General features: G+C 33.5%; 1 protein-coding gene across 1 annotated transcript; it reads right to left on the reverse strand.

The window, feature by feature from the left end:
- Window positions 1-10,585: 10,585 nt before the first annotated feature.
- Window positions 10,586-11,812, reverse strand: LOC114165400. The gene has a single exon (XM_028050039.1). The coding sequence runs from the start codon at window positions 11,810-11,812 to the stop codon at window positions 10,586-10,588; it is 1,227 nt and encodes a 408-aa protein (XP_027905840.1).
- Window positions 11,813-22,432: the final 10,620 nt, after the last annotated feature.

Genomic DNA, 22,432 nt, shown 5'->3' on the forward strand with positions numbered 1-22,432 from the left:
CCACCAGGAACGATTTTCACATGTATGGAGTTCAATTATTTCTTCGGTGTCAGAAAGTGGGATCCATTCTTTAAGAGCTATGGATTATAGAAATGACAAACTTCATGTTGGTGAGATAGCTGACCAGAAAGGTTTGATTTTTCACACAATTATTCCATCACGGTCACTCAAAATATGGTCTTTCAAAATAAAGGTTGGCGCTCAAAATTGGTACACATATACAACTGACGTAAGGTTCATTAATGGATGTAACATCTATCAACTCAACTCAGAGTATTCCCTCCTTCTATCGATCTCAGAAGCGGGAAAGTTGAAATGACTATTTAACTCAAATGCTCAAACGAAAAGGAGATTGATAGAAGGGTTAAAATAATATTTTTTCTGATCACAGATCAGAGACGGAGAAAACATCTTTAAAACAAGGGTAATTGACGAAAAAAACTGTAAAATGGACAGGTGTCAATGATCGGAAATGGGGTATTTTAGTATTTTCCAGAGGTCTTTGTTTTCATATAGTTTAGATTGTCAATATCAATTTCAAGTCAATTTTTTACCACTCTTTTTATAAGACCATTCGTCAAATCTATATCTATATCCAAATATATCTATGTAATCTAAAATTTATGAAAACAAAGACCTCTGGAAAATACCCTTATATCCATATTTAATTTTTCGACACCTGTCCAATTTTTTGGTTTTTTTGTCATTCTCCTCTTTTAACCTTTTTAACTCTTCCCGCTCTCAGATAGATTGGGATTCATCTTTTAGGCTTCCTGACTCAGTTTGAAATTCCCTTAGTCTTTTCCTTCTTCTACGTACTCTGATCCTCCATTCTTTAGTTTCAAGAAAAAAAAAACGATTCTTGAGCTCTCAACGATCCCACCTTCCGACACCGAAGAAATAACTAAACTCCACACAAACATGTGAAGATCCTTTTTGATGGAGCGACCATGATAGGCTTTTTTCTTCTGAGCTTTATTTGATTTCTAGGTTTTATTTTCTTATTTGATATTATTTCATGGTTCTTTAGTTTTTTTTTTTTGGAAAAGTTCTACCTATCAAGGAGAGTTGTGATATCTAACTAGAACCACGACAGGGACTGGCGTTGGCTCCGATGATGGTGGTGCTTGGGATCGTGCTACCGTTTATGTTTGTGAGGGTGCGACAAGGGTATGTTTTTTTGGTTAGCACCTGTGTTTTAGAGTTTTCTAATGTTTCTCATTTTTCTTTTCCTATGTTCTTTCACGTTTTCTTCTTCTATATAAGAGAAGATCGAAGATTTTTGAAGATCCAAAACGAAGTTCTCAAGCAGAAGGATGAAAACTCATTATTAAAAGGTTTTATTTTTATAAGGTTTGTATTTGATTATTTTCCCATTTTTGGAGTTTGATTTTAATCATTTTTGTTCTGTGAGCCAACCCATCCTCCTAGTAGTGTTCCAATGGTGTTCCTCACATGTGGGTCTACGAGGTTAAACCTTGCGGAATCTGTTGTTAGGTTTTCTATTCATGGAAGTTTTATTTCTTCTTTTTAATGGTTTGGTTTTTTTTTTATGTTTTTAGGTTGAAGTTCTTTTCCTGATGATATTTTTAGGTATGTAATCTGTGCATATATAATTTCTTTGTTTTTTGTGAGTACGTTATTCATGGAAGTTTTTTTTTTGTTGATATGGATTTTGTGTATATATAATTTGTTTGGTTTATATGACAAAGTTATTGTTCAATAGATATTATACTTAGGATGTAGATGAGGTTCTGAAGCAAGTTCTTGAAACCAAATACTTTGGACTTTTTGACAATTTTGTAGTCTTCATAGGACAAACAAGATGATTGACTCGCTTAGGTAAGTTTATTCAACACCAATTGGTAAAGTTTCTTCAATGAAACCTCTAGATGTTTCGGTCACTTCAAATCAGTAGCACAGGAAACATAAATTGTTATTCAAGACCATTTAATGTAATAACTTACTCTTTCAAATGGGAAAATAGAAGAATAAATATCACAAATGAATCTGAACTATCTTTTAAATAAGAAAATTAAAGATATTTTCAATAAAGATTATTATTAAGATTAAAGATATTTACTAGGGTTGCTTCAGAACCCGATAGTGAAAAAGGTAAGCTTTTAGAGTTGGAGGTTTTGTTTAGTTAATTTATTTTATGGTTTTAATTGTTATTATCGATTTAACTGCTATATTGTTGATAAGTACAAAATAGTTGGTGCTCACCAATATTGTCTCATCCGATAACTAAGATTTGATTCAACTTTCCCAAAAAGTGTTTGTGCAAATAGTCTCCAATATTTATTTTTCTATATTTTTTTATGTATGAGAAACACAAAATTGTTTGTGCATATAGCTTCTAATATTGTATATAGCATCCAGTATTCTTTTGTGCAGATAAAATATGGATCCTATGTTACTTCATTACCGGTAAGATCCTAGATTTTCAATAATTTTATTAATATAATATATTTTTTTTGTGGAAAGTAGATTCTTAAAATAATCAATGGTGAGTTCATATCACTTGACCATCTCAAAGTTTTCTTTTTTAACTGGAAATACAGCTTTGGAAATGGCATGAATTCTTGAGTCTGTTTTATGGAGGTGGATTACTGTTATGTTTGAAAGGAAGTTTTGATTTTAGAACTTACTAGATGTTGTATGATAAATTAATTGTTGGGTGGTATAAAATTGTTTGAGAAAATGGTTTTTAGAACTAGAAAGTGGGGAGAGAACCAAACAAGATCCTTATTTTCTTCTAAAACGTGTTTTTTGCTACAAGTTTTATCAAGAATTGATTTTAAATTATATAGGAGCAGGTCTTGGCTACTACGCAGATGCTTGGAGAAGCAAGGAAGAAATGGTTCCAAGGAACAACTGATGTTGTTAGGCAATTTATTTGGGTTTTTAAGGTAAAAACATATGATGTTGTGTATTTCTTAAAAAATACTATTTTGATATATAGAGTAGTGAATGTGGTTTTGCATGATCTTCCAGGATGCCAAGAACAAGGATGTGGAGGATATATTGATACTTTATGGGGATCATCTTTACCGAATGGACTATATGGACTTTGTACAAAATGGTATAAATTTTCATCTAACATTACAACTCATAACATTTATAGTTTTTTGAAACTAATATTGATTTTGATGGGGACTATGATTGCATACACATGTTGACACGAATGTTGATATCACAGTTTCATGTGTTCCCATGGATGACAAGTATCTCTATGTGAAAATCTGCAACATTTGATTTCTCACAATAAAGGAACTCCACATTATTCACAAGAGCTAAACATTCACTGAAAATGATATCGTTTTTTGTTTTATCTTGAATTGAGTTTAGATTTAATTGTGTTAATTGTCTTGTAGTCGAGCATTAGATTATTGACAAAACCAAAATTGATGTCTACGTACTCCACTAGCTAGTGCCCCCTTTTAATTTAGAACTTGATTTGGCATATCACAAGAGCATGAAACCAATAAAACAGTGATTGAACCAAGCCATATGGAGCCAAAAACAGAGCTGCAATGTATATCATGGAAAGCTTAAACAGTAACTATAAATTAAACCTAATAAAAATGCAGAGTAACTTTAAACTAGGATGTCTTCAACCAATATGGATGGTCTGTGGACAACAGAGAATGAAGTGCAGAACAAAATGAAAATATAAAATCAGAAGCTAAGTGTAAAATGCAAGCTGGAAATATTCATTGAAGACATAAAACTCCCACAACAGATTGAATTGACAAGAACATTCATCATGGGTTTCAACTTACATAGTCTTGGAATCAAAATAACAACTGAATAGCAAACTAAAATAAAACTCACAATCCATATCACAATGCAAAGTGTTCAGCAATTCATCTTCGAGGACCTTGAAGAGAAAAGTTTTTCAGAGAATCCAGAATGATGGTGTTGTCTAAGAGCTAACAAAAGAAAATTGCACACCAATGGTCCCTAAAAAAACTCCATCGTTCTCTCTATCCCCTCTTTTTTCAATTTCAGCCCCCTCCCCTCTGCACCAAATTGCCTCTCCAAATTCCCAACAACATTTTGTCCAAAAGCTGCCAAAAGCTGATCCTGCTTTTTCAGTGTGTGTGCTGCCAATCCAAACAGAATTTTCTTCTGTTTTGTCTGCTGATGTGGCAATGATGGCCAACCCTAGATCAGCTCCCTTTTTGGGCTATTCCATGTGCAGAGAAGAAGCCCATTAGGTGAAGAAAGGGTCTGCTTCAAGACTTTGCTAAATGCACCAAATTTTCAACAAAAACATGAGGTGGTTTTTGCCTTTGTAACTGCTGTCATCTTCCAGAGGAAACTGCATCTCGAACAAAATTCCAAAAATTGCGTTCTACCACTTCAATTAAAACTCTTTGAGTGTAGAATCCAACGCAACAAGAACCAACTCATTTGGACACCTGTAGAGAAAGTTATGATCAAAACAAGCAGCAAAGGTCAGTGCTGAAAAATCAGCGTTTTTCTGCCAGCGCCTAGCGGAAGAAAGATAGCGCTAGGCGGGAATGTGACAGTGGAAAATGATCCTTTAAGATGCGTCGGGCGGTAATAAATACCGCCAGGCGATACTGCAGCTTTGAAGACAACTTTAAAATATCACATTTTTTAAGCTAAGATTGAAAGATAACGGAAACTAAAATGGCAAGTGAGTGCAATAAGCTTCAATATGAAGGTATAGAAATTGAGTTATCAAATACCCCCACACTTAGACTTTTGCACTCCTGGGCAAAACTAAGACTAAACAACCTATAACACCAGACTCAAGCAAGCACAAACCCAACCATCAAGAGCTGCGGATCACAGACTGGAAAATTGGTTGAGTCTGTGGAGACAACATAGACAAGCAAGAACTAGACAAAGCGAGACTGAGCCAAGAAAAGTGTAAACATTGTAAGCACATTGTTTCAAAATTGTGAGCAGAGATGTGAGTAGGGAAAGAAAAACTTCATCCATCAAAGTTAGAATCATTCAAACCAGTCAAGAGCATGTTTAAAGCATTACAAACAAGAATCTCAATCAAATCAGATCTAGGATCAAAATTGACAAACTCTCACAGCATGTGTATCACTCAATTCTCTCATGTGTTTCTGAAAGAATTTCACTCCACACCTCATGCAAGCGTGCATTGCCATAAGCTTGAAAAACCTCTAATTTCTACCACTCAAATGAATACAACTCAAGATCAAAAGGACTTTTATATGGCTTGTGATGTGGTCAAGGTGAAGGTGGAATAAAGTGAGAGGTCTAGAGCTAGAAACCAAAGAGAAGTGAGGGAGCAATAAAGAAATGTGAGAAGAATAAGTGCAGATTATATTTCTGCAAAAATTGAACAATTAAACCAGCAAACTCTCTTCTCTTTCTCTTTTGTTTTCCACTTTTCTTTCCTTTTTTTTTCAATTTTCTCTTTTGTAATTCAATGCAGACCACCTCTTTTTTTTTTTTTTCAGATTTTTCAATCTTTTTCTCATTCATACACCCTTCCAAACTCTCATAATGCACCAAAATCAAATTCTGCACCTTTTTCCCCCACACTTAGACTTCTCAATAGGGCTCAAAATAGTTCCAAGGTTCCTCACAACTCTAAGGTTGGGTTGATCATGGTTTTAAGGTTCAAGGCTTGTAATGAGCTGAAATATCACAAACAAAAATAGGTCAATTAGGCTCAAAGTAGGGTGCAATGGAGAATAGTGCAAGGAAAGGCTGTTCGGCTAAGTGGATGGTTCACACAAAATGCCTAGATCCTTTCAAGAGTGTAAACAAACAAGTAGCATAAAAAAGAGTTCAATCAAGTTCTAGATCACATTGCAAGCATGAGTACATCACACAATGAAGAAATTTGGCTCAAAGCTCACTAAGGATATAATTCATCAAATCTGATCCGTCATCTAACTCTCATGAGAATCCAACTAAACACAATGCATGAACATGTCAATCAGGTGTGAAAACTTCTAACTAAGGATGGAGAATCAAAATTATTCACATGTGCTCAAAAAGCCTTTATTTTCATTCAATGCAACAATGAAGACTAAACGAGGCTCAATCAAAACACTAACAAACATGCCTAACATAATAAAAACAAAATACCTAATCTTAAACAGAAAACACAAAAGCATTAAATGAAAATTGAAACCCCTCCCCCACAATTGAGTCCAACATTGTCCTCAATGTGAGTGAGGGTAAACAAACTTGGTATGGTGATCCTGACAGCCTAGAGGAGTTCATCCTCCTCTCTCATTGGCTCAGTAAGACTGAGCTGTTCAATGCTCTCCTTTGGCCTTGGTGTGTTGTCATGAAAGACTTTGAGTTGTTGGCCATTAACCTTGAATGTACTGTTGGTAGCTTCATCAAAAACTTCAACTGCACCATAAGGGAAGACTTTAGTTATAACATAAGGACCATCCCATTTAGATCGAAGCTTACCAGCCATGAGTTTAAGCTTGGAATTAAACAGGAGCACTTTTTGGCCTTCATAAAACTCCTTTCTTAAGATTTTCTGGTCATGATATTTCTTCACCTTCTCCTTATAGATCTTGGAGTTCTCATATGCTTGCAATCGAATTTCTTCTAACTCTTGCAATTGAAGCTTTCTCTCTTTCCCAACTTCCTTCAACTCCAAATTGCATCTCTTCACTGCCCAATAGGCTTTATGCTCAATCTCCACGGGGAGATGACATGCTTTCCCAAAGACTACTCTGAAAGGTGACATGCCTAGGGGTGTCCTATACGCTGTCCTTTGTGCCCACAAGGCTTCATCCAATAGTTGGCTCCAATTCTTCCTATGTGGTTCCACCAATTTCTGTAGCAGATTTTTCACTTCCCTGTTGAAAACCTCAGCCTGCCCATTAGTTTGGGGGTGATAAGGTGTGGAGGTTTTGTGAGTCACCCCATACTTCAGGAGTAGTGTTGCTATCACTCTGTTGTAGAAGTGGCTTCCTTGGTCACTGATGATTGCTTTTGGCACCCCAAATCTGCAAAAAATGTTAGTCTTGAGAAAATCTGCAACAACTTTAGAGTCATTAGTCCTGGTGGCTTTAGCTTCCACCCATCTAGACACATAATCCACAGCTAGAAGAATGTAAGAAAAACCAGCAGAGGGGGGAAAAGGCCCCATAAAATCTATGCCCCACACATCAAATACTTCACACACAATTATAGGTTGTTGAGGCATTTCATTTCTCTTTGTAATGTTACCTTCTGCCCTCTGGCATTTCTCACACCCTTTAACAAACCTGTATGCGTCCTTAAAGAATGTTGGCCAGTAAAATCCACTATCTAACACTCTTCTTGCAGTCCTTTGAGGCCCAGAATGGCCTCCAACCGATGTGTCATAGCAGTGGTGTAGAATAGCTTCAAACTCACCATTAGGGACACACCTTCTTATCACTTGATCACTGCAGAACTTCCAAAGGTAGGGGTCATCCCAAACAAAATGCTTTGCATCTGCTTTTAACTTGTCAACTTGAGCTCTAGATGTATGAGAAGGCAAAATGTTAGTAGCCAAATAGTTCACAAGGTCAGCATACCATGGAATAGAATTACAAGAATGTAAAGAATATAAGAGTGAGTCAGGAAAATCATCACAGATTGGCACTGTGTTGTGTGTGCCCTCAATTCTGCTGAGATGGTCAGCAACTTGATTTAAGGCTCCACTCCTATCCTTGATTTCCAAATCAAATTCTTGTAGGAGGAGCATCCATCTGATCAGTCTTGGTTTGGCATCAGATTTCTTGAGTAAATACTTCAGAGCAGCATGCTCGGTAAAGACAGTGATTTTGGAACCCACCAAGTATGATCTGAACTTGTCCAATGCAAAAACAATGGCAAGCAACTCCTTTTCTGTTGTGGTGTAGTTGCTTTGTGCAGGATCCAATGTTCTTGAGGCATAAGCTATGACATAAGGAAATTTTTCCTTTCTTTGTGAGAGAACAACACCTAGTGCGTAGTCAGACGCAGCACACATGAGCTCAAAGGGGAGCTCCCAATTTGGGGGTTGCAAAATAGGTGTTGTAGTGAGCCTTCTTTTTAATTCATCAAATGCCTTCTTGCATGGCTCATCAAACTCAAAGGGTGCATCCTTTTGTAGCAACTTGGATAATGGTAATGCAATGTTGCTGAAGTTCTGGATGAATCTCCTGTAGAAACCTGCATGTCCAAGGAAGGAACGAATCTCCCTCACAGTGGAGGGGTAAGGTAGAGAAGTAATCACATCAATCTTGGCCCTATCTACTTGAATGTCTCTGTCAGATATGAGATGGCCTAAGACTATTCCTTCACTCACCATGAAATGGCATTTTTCATAATTTAAAACCAAGTTAGTCTCAATGCATCTCTGCAAGACTCTATCTAAATGATGCAAACATTCAGCATATGAAGTGCCAAGCACAGTAAAATCATCCATAAAGACTTCCATGCAACACTCAATCAAGTCAGAGAAAATGCTTAACATGCACCTCTGAAAAGTAGCAGGTGCGTTGCATAAGCTAAATGGCATCCTGGTGTATGCAAATGTTCCAAAAGGGCATGTGAAAGTAGTTTTATGCTGATCCTCAGGTGCAATATGTATTTGCATATAACCAGAAAAACCATCTAGGAAGCAATAATGTGTCTTACCAGCCAACCTTTCTATGACTTGATCAATGAATGGGAGAGGAAAATGGTCCTTCTTAGTGGCTTGGTTGAGCTTCCTATAGTCTATGCAAACTCTCCATTTGTTGGTAACTCTTGTTGGAATCAAACTATCATCCTTGCTTTGCACCACAGTAATTCCTGATTTCTTTGGCACCACTTGGATGGGAGAAACCCATGTGCTATCTGATATAGGATAAATGATGCCAGCTTTCAATAGCTTGGATACCTCCTTCTTTACCACATTCAAGATTGTAGGGTTAAGCCTCCTTTGTGGTTGCCTCACAGGCTTCAAATCATCTTCTAGCAGGATCCTGTGCATACAAACAGCTGGACTAATCCCTGGAATGTCATCTAATGACCAACCAATGGCTTTCTTGTTCTTTCTCAACACTTGCAGTAACTCATTTTCTTGCTCATCCAAGAGGTTGTTGGCTATAATCACAAGAAACCTTTCCTCCTCATCCAAATAGGCATACTTCAGATTTTCTGGCAGAGGTTTCAACTCCATTTTTGATTGTTGCTTACATGTCTTTTGCTCTAATGCTGCTTGTTGTGAAACATTAACCTCAATGTCAGTTTCTACAAAACAACTAGAAAGGGAGGTTGTAACAGCAAATATCTCAGTGCAAGCAGCACAAGTGCTCTCAGTGCAAGAGCAATCTGTGAGTGTGTCTAAGTCTATATCAAAAAGATCAACAAATTCAGAAAGTGATAAATCAAAATCAACATCTAAAATGAAATCAACTCCTAAATCTATGTTTGTGCAAAAGTCAGTAACTGGTCCAGGTTTCACAGCATGACACATGAAAACTGGATGCTCGTATAGAATGGAGTGACCCTCTATTGGATAATTCATAGCTTCAAAGATGTTGAACTGCACTATATCATCTCCAAACTCCATAGACATAGTACCAGAGTACACATCTATTCTGGTCTTTGCAGTCATTAGGAATGGTCTTCCCAAGATCAAAGTGGATTGGTGCATGGCTCGATCATCCTGCATATCAAGAATGTAGAAGTCAGCTGGAAAAATCAATCTATTTACTTTTACCAACACGTCTTCAAGGACTCCTAAAGGTTCAGCTGTGCTTTTGTTTGCTAGTTGAATCACCACATTGGTTGGCTTCAATCTACCTAAATTAAGCATCCTATACACAGATTCTGGCATCACATTGATTGAAGCTCCCAAGTCCACCAGAGCATTAGCTATGGTTAGCTCTCCAATAGTACAAGGGATGGTGAAATGCCCTGGATCTTCACACTTTTGAGGCAAACCAGGTTGTGACAATGATGAAACTGTTTGGAGATGCCTCTTGCGAAGATTTCTCTTATAAGTGCACAACTCCTTGAGAAATTTTGCATACTTCGGAATTTGCTTGATTGCATCCAGCAGGGGAATGTTGATCTCCACCTTCTTGAACATGTCCATCAAATCTTTCTCATCCTCCAACTTCTTGGTATTTGTAGCAGCTCTGGAAGAAAAAGGCAGTGGCACTGTTGGTGCTTGCTGTGGTGGTTGTTGTTGCACTTCTTGACCAACTGATTTTCCTTTGTCTTTGTTTTGAGTGCCTTCTTGTAACTCCTTGCCACTCCTCAATGTAATGGCACTCACATTGTTATGTGGATTCAACATTGGCTGGGATGGCAACTTTCCAGACCCTTGTTGCTTCACCTCATTCATTTCAGTTGCTAACTGGCCAAGCTGGGTCTTTAGGTCTTGTATGGTTGCTGTCACATTTTGCTCAATCTGTGCAGACATCCTCTCTGCCATTTGAATAACCATCCTGTCAGCTATCTGCTTTACCAAATCTTCAGTCACAACTGTTGCATTGCCTTGAGGTTGTGTTGGGGTAGGCAAAGGTGGTGTTGCATTGTTCCTCAATGGTGGAGGAACGTATCTCTGCTGCTGTTTTGGATATTGATTGACTTGTGGCTAAAATTGATGTTGCTGGGGTGGAGGGAAGGGCCCTCTTAGCGGTTGTGTTTGTGCTGGTCCATACCTCAAATTTGGATGATATCTCCAACCAGGATTGTAGGTATTGGAATATGGGTTGTATTGCTGGTTTTGTTGAGATCTAGAAGTGTTAGATTGTGCTTGGAAAACTCCAGCAGGGGCTGGTTCTTGCAGCTGTGGACACACATCAGTGAAATGATCAGCAGCACAAATCCCACATAATCTCTGCTGAGTTTGTTGAGTCTGAGTGGTTTGTTGGCCTATTGCTAGCTGCCTCACCATAGAAGTTAACTCATTTAACTTGTTCTCCAACCTTAAATGATCAGTTACATCCACATTGTGAGTTTGCACCTCATGTACAGCTTTTCCAAGATTTCTTACACCAAACTGCTGTGAGTTTGCAGCCATATTGGAAATTAGACTTCTTGCTGCAGAAGGGGTTTTATCCATCAAAGTGCCTCCACTAGATGCATCCACCATGTTTCTATCCATGGGCAGCAAACCTTCATAGAAATACTGAATCAACAATTGCTCTGTGATCTGGTGGTTTGGGCATGATGAGCATAACTTGTTAAACCTCTCCCAATACTCATATAGGGACTCTCCTTGCAGCTGTCTCACTCCACTGATATCCTTCCTCACTGATGCAGTTCTGGAGGCAGGAAAGAACTTCTCCAAAAATCTTCTCTTCATATCGGTCCATGTGGTTATTGGTGTTGGTTGCAAGTAAAGCCAATCTTTAGCTGCATCACACAATGAAAATGGGAAGGCCTTCATCTTCACTAGCTCTTCAGGCACATCAACTGGCTTCATAGTAGAACAGACTACGTTAAACTCCATTAGATGCTTGTGAGGGTCTTCTCCAGACAAACCATGGAATTTGGGCAGCAGATGTATCAAACCGGATTTCAACTCATAGCTTACTGCACCTTCTGGTTGTTGTGGCAGTTGTATGCATAGGGGTTGGTAACCAATATCAGGATTGGCCAACTCCTTCAAAGTCCTCTCTTGGTTTCCAGCCATATCTTCAATACTTTCTGATTCAGAATGAGAGCTTGTAGTGTCACTATTGGAATATGAGACAGTGTGGCTGGACTCTCCTTGTTTCTTTCTTTGTTGTTGCAGTCTATATCGCCTCTTGTATGTTCTTGCAACTTCAGGGTCCAAGGGATACAAATCTTTTTCTTTTATCCTAGACCTGGTCATAAAACATGAAACACACACAAGTGCAACAAACTACAACAAGCATAGATTAGAGATGCATTCAGAAATCAGTTTCATTGAACTAGTAGCCAAAGAGAAAAATCTAGAAAAATAAAAAAAAAACTATATACTAAATCTGTACAAAATGCAAGAGAAAAACATTCAATAAGCTCAAAACACTAGCACCATCCCCGACAACGGCGCCAATTTGGTAAACAGCTTTTTGTCGCCTAAACTGTCCCAAACAAACTGAATTAATCACCCTTTACTAATGCAGTATAAGGATCAACTCAGGTCAGTCCAAGGATGGAGTCAATGCAATGAGTGGATTGAATGCTAAATACATGTTTTTAGGAGATTTTTAAAAGCATAAAAGATAGACAAAGAAATTAAAACGAATGCATTTGTAAAGCGATGAATTAATGAAACTAACTCATAAAAAATATGCTAGACTCTTAAAAGTAGAATAAATGAGAATGTATGTAGCCATGAAACCAATGCAAGGATAACAAGTAGAAGAAATGACAACATTTGAAAGAGATAACAAAAATTGGCCTAGCTAGTGTCTAAAAATCAATAACAAAGTGATCACTAAGAAAAAGGGAAACAAAACCAAAATTGATGTCTACGTACTCCACTAGCTAGTGCCCCCTTTTAATTTAGAACTTGATTTGGCATATCACAAGAGCATGAAACCAATAAAACAGTGATTGAACCAAGCCATATGGAGCCAAAAACTGAGCTGCAATGTATATCATGGAAAGCTTAAACAGTAACTATAAATTAAACCTAATAAAAATGCAGAGTAACTTTAAACTAGGATGTATTCAACCAATATGGATGGTCTGTGGACAGCAGAGAATGAAGTGCAGAACAAAATGAAAATATAAAATCAGAAGCTAAGTGTAAAATGCAAGCTGGAAATATTCATTGAAGACATAAAACTCCCACAACAGATTGAATTGACAAGAACATTCATCATGGGTTTCAACTTACATAGTCTTGGAATCAAAATAACAACTGAATAGCAAACTAAAATAAAACTCACAATCCATATCACAATGCAAAGTGTTCAGCAATTCATCTTCGAGGACCTTGAAGAGAAAAGTTTTTCAGAGAATCCAGAATGATGGTGTTGTCTAAGAGCTAACAAAAGAAAATTGCACACCAATGGTCCCTAAAAAAACTCCATCGTTCTCTCTATCCCCTCTTTTTTCAATTTCAGCCCCCTCCCCTCTGCACCAAATTGCCTCTCCAAATTCCCAACAACATTTTGTCCAAAAGCTGCCAAAAGCTGATCCTGCTTTTTCAGTGTGTGTGCTGCCAGTCCAAACAGAATTTTCTTCTGTTTTGTCTGCTGATGTGGCAATGATGGCCAACCCTAGATCAGCTCCCTTTTTGGGCTATTCCATGTGCAGAGAAGAAGCGCATTAGGTGAAGAAAGGGTCTGCTTCAAGACTTTGCTAAATGCACCAAATTTTCAACGAAAACATGAGGTGGTTTTTGCCTTTGTAACTGCTGCCATCTTCCAGATGAAACTGCATCTCGAACAAAATTCCAAAAATTGCGTTCTACCACTTCAATTAAAACTCTTTGAGTGTAGAATCCAACGCAACAAGAACCAACTCATTTGGACACCTGTAGAGAAAGTTATGATCAAAACAAGCAGCAAAGGTCAGTGCTGAAAAATCAGCGTTTTTCTGCCAGCGCCTAGCGGAAGAAAGATAGCGCTAGGCGGGAATGTGACAGTGGAAAATGATCCTTTAAGATGCGCCGGGCGGTAATAAATACCGCCAGGCGATACTGCAGCTTTGAAGACAACTTTAAAATATCACATTTTTTAAGCTAAGATTGAAAGATAACGGAAACTAAAATGGCAAGTGAGTGCAATAAGCTTCAATATGAAGGTATAGAAATTGAGTTATCACCTACTAATTTAACTAAAGTAAATGCAACAAAGTATAATATAGTTTTAATTTGTTTCTTTGTATGTAGATTAAATTATCTTCTAAACAAACTCTCTATCGTAAAGATTGAAGTATTGTAATCATATACCTTGAAACGAACTAAGTTATGTCAGTATGTTATATGAAGTCACTAAGATTTTTATTTTAGCATAAGGTTGAAGTGTAATAGTTTCTTCCATGCTTTAAGTTTGATAAATCAACTAAGGCAAGTGTCTAGACTCGAGAGTTCTCCTCAAAAGAAGGGCCTTACCTTTCATCCTCTAATTCCATTCTTCCTTTTTTGTTTAGGCCCATCAGAGTCAAGAATATGCATAAGGTTTGCATGCTTTACACCAGCACTACGCCATGTAAATAATTCCACTTTGTTCTAGATTTCATAGTAGCCTCTATAAGTTGTGTATCCTTGATAGTCCAACCAAATTTCTTTTTGATGCTAACTACCAAAACTTTCTATGCCATTGAATAAATTAGTCACATATTCTTTGCTCAAAATGCTGATAGTGCTTTGTGTGTTCTTCAAGGTTCCAACCTTGGATGGAATGGATCTACATTCTGATTCGGAGTTATTGCGGTAATGATATTATGGATGTCTAATGAACACATTATTCTGTTTGAGAACCTTTTCTTTCTATATATAAGTACTCTGAATTTCATACCCGTTGGGGACATGATGCTATCGTAATATGTTTATGTTCAAGGACAACTGGTACTTAGATATGGAATGGATCAGTAATGGTAGTGATGAGGGTAAGGAGTGTCCAGTTTCCAATTCCATAACTATATGAACAAATCGAAAAGATGAATGGGCAACATGAAAATCCTCAAAGTGGCAATAGTAGAAAACGCAAGAGTAGATGGGAGGAAAAACCATAGAGTAAGTAAATGAATCTCTTGCGTAATGTTTTGCCATTTTAAGTAAGCTAGGGTTTTAAACATCCATTTTTTATTCGTGAGACACTGGTTCTGCATAGGGGCATCAAGGCCAGCAATGTTTTGCTTAATAAGGATATGAATGGAAGGCTTGGTGATTTTGGGTTAGCCAGAATGCACAACCATGGAACAGTGGGGTACATGTTTGGCATATTGATTTTAGAGGTTTTGTGTGGAAGGACAAGTGATGAACGTTTTGGATGAGAAGAACGATGAAGATGATTCAGAAATTGAGAATATGGATAGTTATATTTGCTCCAATAGTTGAAATCATAGGATATATTGTTTGAGTGTTCCCGATACTTTAACTATGCCTCACACCCAAATTTTCAAGATATTGGTAACTCTTCTTCAATGTCTCTCTCACTTGGTCTGAATATGTAATTGAGGGTAGCTAAACCTCTGTCATGAATGACAACGCATGATTTGTTCATTAGCTCATTGTTGTGTCAAACATTGGATTCATTTTTCGGGAGTAAGAATTGAATTATTTTTACGATACAATTATACAAGTCTAATTTTATGGTTTTTGATTTTTTAATAGTACTAAATGTACCATTTTAAATTTTTATCTGATATGGTATGCTTGATTGCATCTATTATCAATATAATTTTATACTCCAACGTAACTCTTGACCAAACCAAACCCTACCCTGATTTTATAATTCATGACACTATTAAAGAAGGAATCAACTAGCTATTATCTCAAAAGCTATCATAAAGTTGTCTTCATGTTATAGCTTAGTTTCCACTGAATCAACTAGATAAAGGTTATAACATAGTATTAATTTTATGTGTTGAATGACCAAATTTTCCATCCCAGTGGTCCTATACTAGAAAATGTCAACATTTCTCTTTCTCATTTCATGTTGGACATTATCCAAACATCACTCTTTTGCTTTTGGAAAACGTATGATAATTTTTTTTTCCAGAAAACTAGCCAAAGATTTACCTCAGAGCTGAAAATTGAATGATTTCATGGTACTCTCACTAATAAATTGTTTAGGAATATAAGTAGATAAATTTTTTATTATTTTTAATTTTATTTTATCTATTATTATTTATTTTGATATTAAAAATATAATTAACTATTTTTTAATTTAATTTTATAATTGATATACTTTTAATTTTAATATATTTATTATATAATTTTTTTTATTTTATTTCACTTATAATTTATTTCAATATTGAAAATACAATTAACTATTTTATTACAGTTTAATATAGTTGATATATTTTTTTATTTTAATAGCTATTGTAGTTTTATTTTATTTTAATATTTTTACTACATATATTTATTTATCCAAATATTACTTAAAAAAAGTTCTCAAACCTATAATCATTTATATATTTGATTATTATTACACAATTTAATATTCAATAATCTATATATAAAAATATTTTTAATATATCTCATTATTTAATGAATACATTATTTAATATGTTATCATGTCTTTTGCTTCCTCACTATATTTATATATTATTATTAAAACAAATTTAAAATATTTATTCAAAAATATATTTAATTATATTAATTTCATTATGTAATATATTGTAGTGAGCTTTTACTATATTAATTTGAGTTGATTATTCATACTTTTGTTTAGAATAGTTTAATTTCTTTTTTTCTGATTCCATATGCACACCTTATTAATATATATATATATATATATATATATATATATATATATATATATATATATATATATATATATATATATATATATATATATATATATATATATATATATATATATACACACACGTGTGTTTATTTAAAATTTTAACATCAATTTAAGGTTGTATTTATTTTATACGGGACCATGTTACACATATGTCTACATTTTACTCTAACAATATAGGTGCATACGCATCTTATTTTAATATAATATATTTGTCTATATCTACATGTGTTGTGGTGATGATCTCTGAATGTGTTGGACTCATTTTTCATTTATAATATAGCTCTGTTATCTTTGTACTCTGGAGATATATGTAGTTATGTATTGTATTGAGGATGAACAATGAGTTTAAATTTCTTGGTGGTTGTGATGATAGCCCTATGCACTTATTATACTTTATCCAGGATGGACAATGGATTGATTATTATGTTCAATTTTTTATATTTACATATGTTTCTATTTAAAAAATTTAACATCAATTTCATATTATATTTATTTTATACGAGACCATATTACACAATATGTCGACATTTTACTTTAACAACGACTTGTACATACGTATTTCACTCTAATATAATATACATGTGTTTCTATTTAAAAATTTTAACATAAATTTCATGTTGTATTTATTTTTTTTCGGGACCATATTATACAATATACTTATATTTTACTTTAACAACAACCCATACATATTTTAACATAAAAATAATATTATTATTTACTCTTAATTAATTCATTATAAAAATAATATTAATTAATTATTTAATTTTTATTATATTATTTAATATTGTATCATATTTTTTGTAAAAGGGTTAGACCACCCCACAAGTGTTCTACTATATTAATTAATTAGTTATTTGCTCATAAGAAAAAAAAAATTTACTTGTGTTTCTAAGTAAAAATTTTAACATCAATTTTATGTTGTATTTATTTTTTATGGGACCATGTTATGCCTACATTTTACTTTAACAACAACTTATGCATACACATTTCATTCTAGTATAGCATACATGTTTTTATATCTACATGTGTTTCTATTTAAAAATTTTAACATCAATGTCATGTTGTATTTATCTTGTATAGGACCATATTACACAATATGCTTACATTTTACTTTAACGACGACCCATGCATAAACATTTCATTTTAAGATAGCATACATGTTTTTATATCTACATATGTTTCTATTTAAAAAATTTAATATCAATTTCATGTTCATTTATTTTATGCGAGACCATATTACACAATATGTCGACATTTTACTTTAACATCGATTCGTGCATATGTATTTCATTCTAATATAATATACATTATACATGCATATGTTTCTATTTAAAAATTTGAACATTAATTTCATGGTGTATTTATTTTATACAGGACTATATTATACAATATACTTATATTTTACTTTAACAACAACCCATACATACTTTAACATAAAAAAATAATATTAAAATAATATTATTTACTCTTAATTAATTCATTATAAAAAAATAATAATAATAAATTATTTAAATTTTATTATATTATTTAAATATTACATATATATATATATAATAAAATATAATTACATAAATAAATAATTTATTCAAATATAACAATAATTATATTAATTTTCATAATCTAAATTAAAAAAAAAAGACCCGTGCATCATACTAGTTATACATAAAATATTCAATGATTACATATGACACTTATACCTCCAATTATATATTAATTATCTTTTTCTTAATATATATATATATATATATATATATATATATATATATATATATATATATATGCCTTTAATTAAATTCTGTACCATTATATATCATCTAAATCCCTCTAGTGTACATTATTACACATAACCAAAACTCAATCAACAATTAATTCATGCATATACGCTTCAAAATTCTACCACACAATGGCTACATAATGACTACATTTTAGTCTTTCCCAAATTAAAAAAAAAACAAAAAACAAAAAACAAAAACAAAAGAGGTAGTAAGTTTATAATCATTAAATCATAACTATTGGAAATCAAACATCCCAAACTTAGGCTAAAATGTTAAATTTTCAATGATCACAATAATTTCTAGAATTTGAGTAATCTAACTAAGGGTTTTTAGAAGTCGCATACACCCATCATTCATACAATTCATAAGTCATCATCTTATAAACTAATGACACGTTGACAAATTCATTATGGAAGTTGTTGCATACAAGGTATTTTCCACCAAGTTCTCCTTCTTTATGCAATCCTCCAACATAAAGGTAGCTTATGAGAAAAAAAATGTAGTTGTCAAATAAAAAAGAGCTATGAGAAGAATCCCTAAAAAGACTCCCTAAAAAGACAAGACAAAATATGAAGGGTTAAATATGATTTTGGTTACTTAATTTTTAGTGAAAATTGAAATTAGTCTATCTTTGAAACTTTGGCCCAATTTAGTCCCTCAATCTTAGAATTGTGTGAATTTGGTCCTTTTGACAATTTTTTTAAGTTTATTTGATGTTTCAAACGCATTTCATGGCCTAAAGAAAACCTTATATTATTGGACCCAAAATACAAAGCCCAAAATTAAACCATAATATAATATTTACAAATACAAAGTCCTAGGCTAGGTCTTCACGTTCTCCTTAGTCCATGTGAACTTCAGGTTAGGCTTGTTATGCTCAAAAGAGGTCAAATCTTCTTGTATCCTCCTAACCATAATTCTAGTTGTAGGACCATCGACTATAGGTATGTCATCAGTATTATAATGGTCATGCTTGAGAATACAATTTAATTAAGTATTTAGAAAACATTTTGTTTTTATGATATAATGATAATGTTACTTGTCGAGTTTTCCTAAGTTACAAGTCCTTTCCTTGCCTTTCTTGGAGTCATGAAAAAGTGTTTCAAGTAGAGATGTCAAAATGAGTTTCAACCCGTGAGCCAACCCGGCTCACCACGGATTCGAGACGGGTTGGGTTGAGAAAAATTCAGTTTTTTCAAAAGTGGGTTGAATTCAACCCCCGCTCACTTAACCCACGGGTTAAATGGCTTCGAGCCGGGTTGAAGGTGGGTTGACCCACTTAACCCACCAACATTTTTTTACAATTTTTTTTAATAATTATTTACTACTAATAATAATTATATATGTTCACAATTTCATATTTTTAAATGCTAGAATGTTGCTCAATAGAATTTGAATAGTTTGAATGTTTAATTAATTTGATTGTCAAGTTATATATGTAGATACTTTAATCTTTAACTTTATAGTAAATTACTCAAGCAATCGCCTTATAAACAATTTTTTCTAAATTAACATAACAAAAATGTGTAGTTTTTTATTTATATTTCGTTGAATAGTATGATAGAAAATGTGTAATATTAACCATGTTTTTTTGGACTATATGGATACTTTCTTGGAAACAATTCATCATATATTGGTGGTGAGCATGATGAAAACATTGGTTCTTGATTTTACTGTGATTATCATCTCATGGGTTGCTTAAAAAATTATTTAGATATTTGAATACTAAAAAATAAATACATAAATAATTATTTTTATGTGGATTGGTGAGCCAACCCACTTAACCCACCAACCCGTGGTGGATTGAGCCGGGTTACAAAATTTTTTGTTCACCATAAAGTGAATCAGGTTTGATTCACTCATTTTCAACCCGGCTCGTGGTGAGCCAATCCGTGTGAGCCGGTTGGCTCACTTTGACATGTCTAATTCCAAGTGACCTTCAAGAGTGTTCCAAGTATTAAAGAAAATCATCAAGTAGACATATCGTAACCTTTTTTTCAGTTAGAACTTTAATGCTAACCTTCTTTTCTTTTAACTCAATTTGGTCTTCAAGTTTTCTTTTATCTCAATTTGGTCCTCATTTTCTTAAAAATGATTTAATTTAGTTCTTACCGTTAGTTTTGACCAAACGGTGTTAAAGTCAACAACACATGTCAATTTATGTTTTTTTTTAATATTTTGATTTTTTTTTGAATTTTTTTATTTTTTTGATTTTTTACACGTGTCACTTCACAGTTGTACCACGTGTCAAAATGATTCAATTTGGTTCCTATATTTGTTGTTAGTTTCAATTCAGTCCCAATTTTTGTATAAATGAAGCAATATTGTCCTTCCTTAAATTAACACTCAATTTATTTTTTTTATAAATCTTATGGTGATATTCTTACTAAAATTAACGTTTTTATTAAATATTTCTAGAAATATTTTAAATTAACTTTAAATTATATACAAAACATTAAACTTTGGTTTTGTTTTGAACTTGAAATTTTGTTCCTAAACTTATGCATGAGAAGTTATTTGATTTTTAATCTTCATTATGTTTGTATAATATGATACACTTGATGCCTTTATATATGATGACGAAATTGTTAATTGTTGAAATTAAGTTTGACGTTTAACTTTGTTTAATAATAAAACTAAAAAAAAAAGCTTGTTTAAAAATATTTCTACAAATATTTAATAAAAATGTCAATTTTATTAAGAACATCATCATAAGATTTATACAAAAAGTAAATTGAATGTTAATTCAAGGAGAGACAATATTGCTTCAGTTTTACAAAAAATGTGACTAAATTGAAACTAAAAACAAAGATAGAGTCCAAATTGAATCATTTTGACACGTGACATAACTGAAGTGACACATGTAAAAGATAAAAAAATTAAAAAAAATAAAAAATAAAAAAAAACCAGAAATTGACATGTGACATTGACTTTAACACCGTTTGGTCAAAATTAACGGCAATGACCAAATTGAATCATTTTTACAAAAACAAGGACCAAATTGAGACAACGAAAAATTGAAGGACCAATTTGACACTACTTGACAAATACAAGGATCAAAAGAGTAATTTAACCTTTTATTTTTCTTCTCTCTTTTTTTATGTTTTTCATTTTTTGTAATTCAAAACAACTTCCAAGGCCACCATACATAATGAATAATCCAAGAACCAACACAAATATGCACACCCACACCATACTTGATTGAGCATCCATTCCCAAAACAATTCCAAAGCCTCAAAATTTCCTACGGTATGTCAATCATGGTTTTAATGGCTAAGGGCTTGTAATTAGCTATAAGATAATGAAACAGGGTAAACAGGCTCAAAAAAGCTATCAAAGGAAATAATTTAAGGTAGGCTTATCTGGCTAGAGGCTCATCTGGCTAGAGGCTCATCAGAATAAAACTGCCTAAATCATCTCCAAACATGCATGTGAATAAAGAAGTATCAGAAATAGTCAAGTCAAGGCCAGTATGCAAGCAATCAAGAGGCATAACACATAAGAAAGAACAAAGAGTGGCTCAAAACCTCACACAAGGTAATACCAAAATACATATCTCTTGTAGAAGAAGAAAAACAAGTGAAGAAAAACATGTAGAAAATAAAAGTTGCTGAAGAAGAGCCATGGGAGTGGAGAAGAGCCATGGGAGTGAAGAAGATGGGGTTAGAGTGAAGAACTTTCATAGCTTAGAGAAAAACATGTTGTATTTGTGGTTGATGGAGGGTGAGAGGAGGAGAGTGAAAAGGAAATGAATTTGTGAGTGAATGATGAGAGGTAGATTTAGGTAATGAGGTTTTGAATTTTGATTATGATTTATTTTTTTGTAGTGTAAAATTTGAAATGAGTAATTAGTGTTATTTCTGATTATAGAGAAAGAAATTGAATGGAAGTAAAATTTGAATGAAAGATTTATATATATATATATATATATATATATATATATATATATATATATATATATATATATTATTTAATTAAAAACTTGTTGATGGTTAGTTCTCTGTTTGTATATAGTATAGATACAAAGATTAATGAAAATAATCTCTAATATATTTTTGAAACAATTTTTATTTAGTATTTGTGATATACAATTATTTTATGCGTTAATCTTTTCTGTCCCTTGAAAGCGTCGTTTGCCGTGGAAATTACAATTTAGCACCGGTTTTCAAAAGTGCATCTTGCGGTTCCACAACATCGCTCAACAAATAAATAAATGAACCTTTTATTACTTTTTTTAAAAGCAAAAAATTATGAATCAGTTATCAA

This window comes from Vigna unguiculata, chromosome 10 (assembly GCF_004118075.2).
Source record: "Vigna unguiculata cultivar IT97K-499-35 chromosome 10, ASM411807v1, whole genome shotgun sequence".
NCBI lineage: Eukaryota > Viridiplantae > Streptophyta > Magnoliopsida > Fabales > Fabaceae > Vigna > Vigna unguiculata.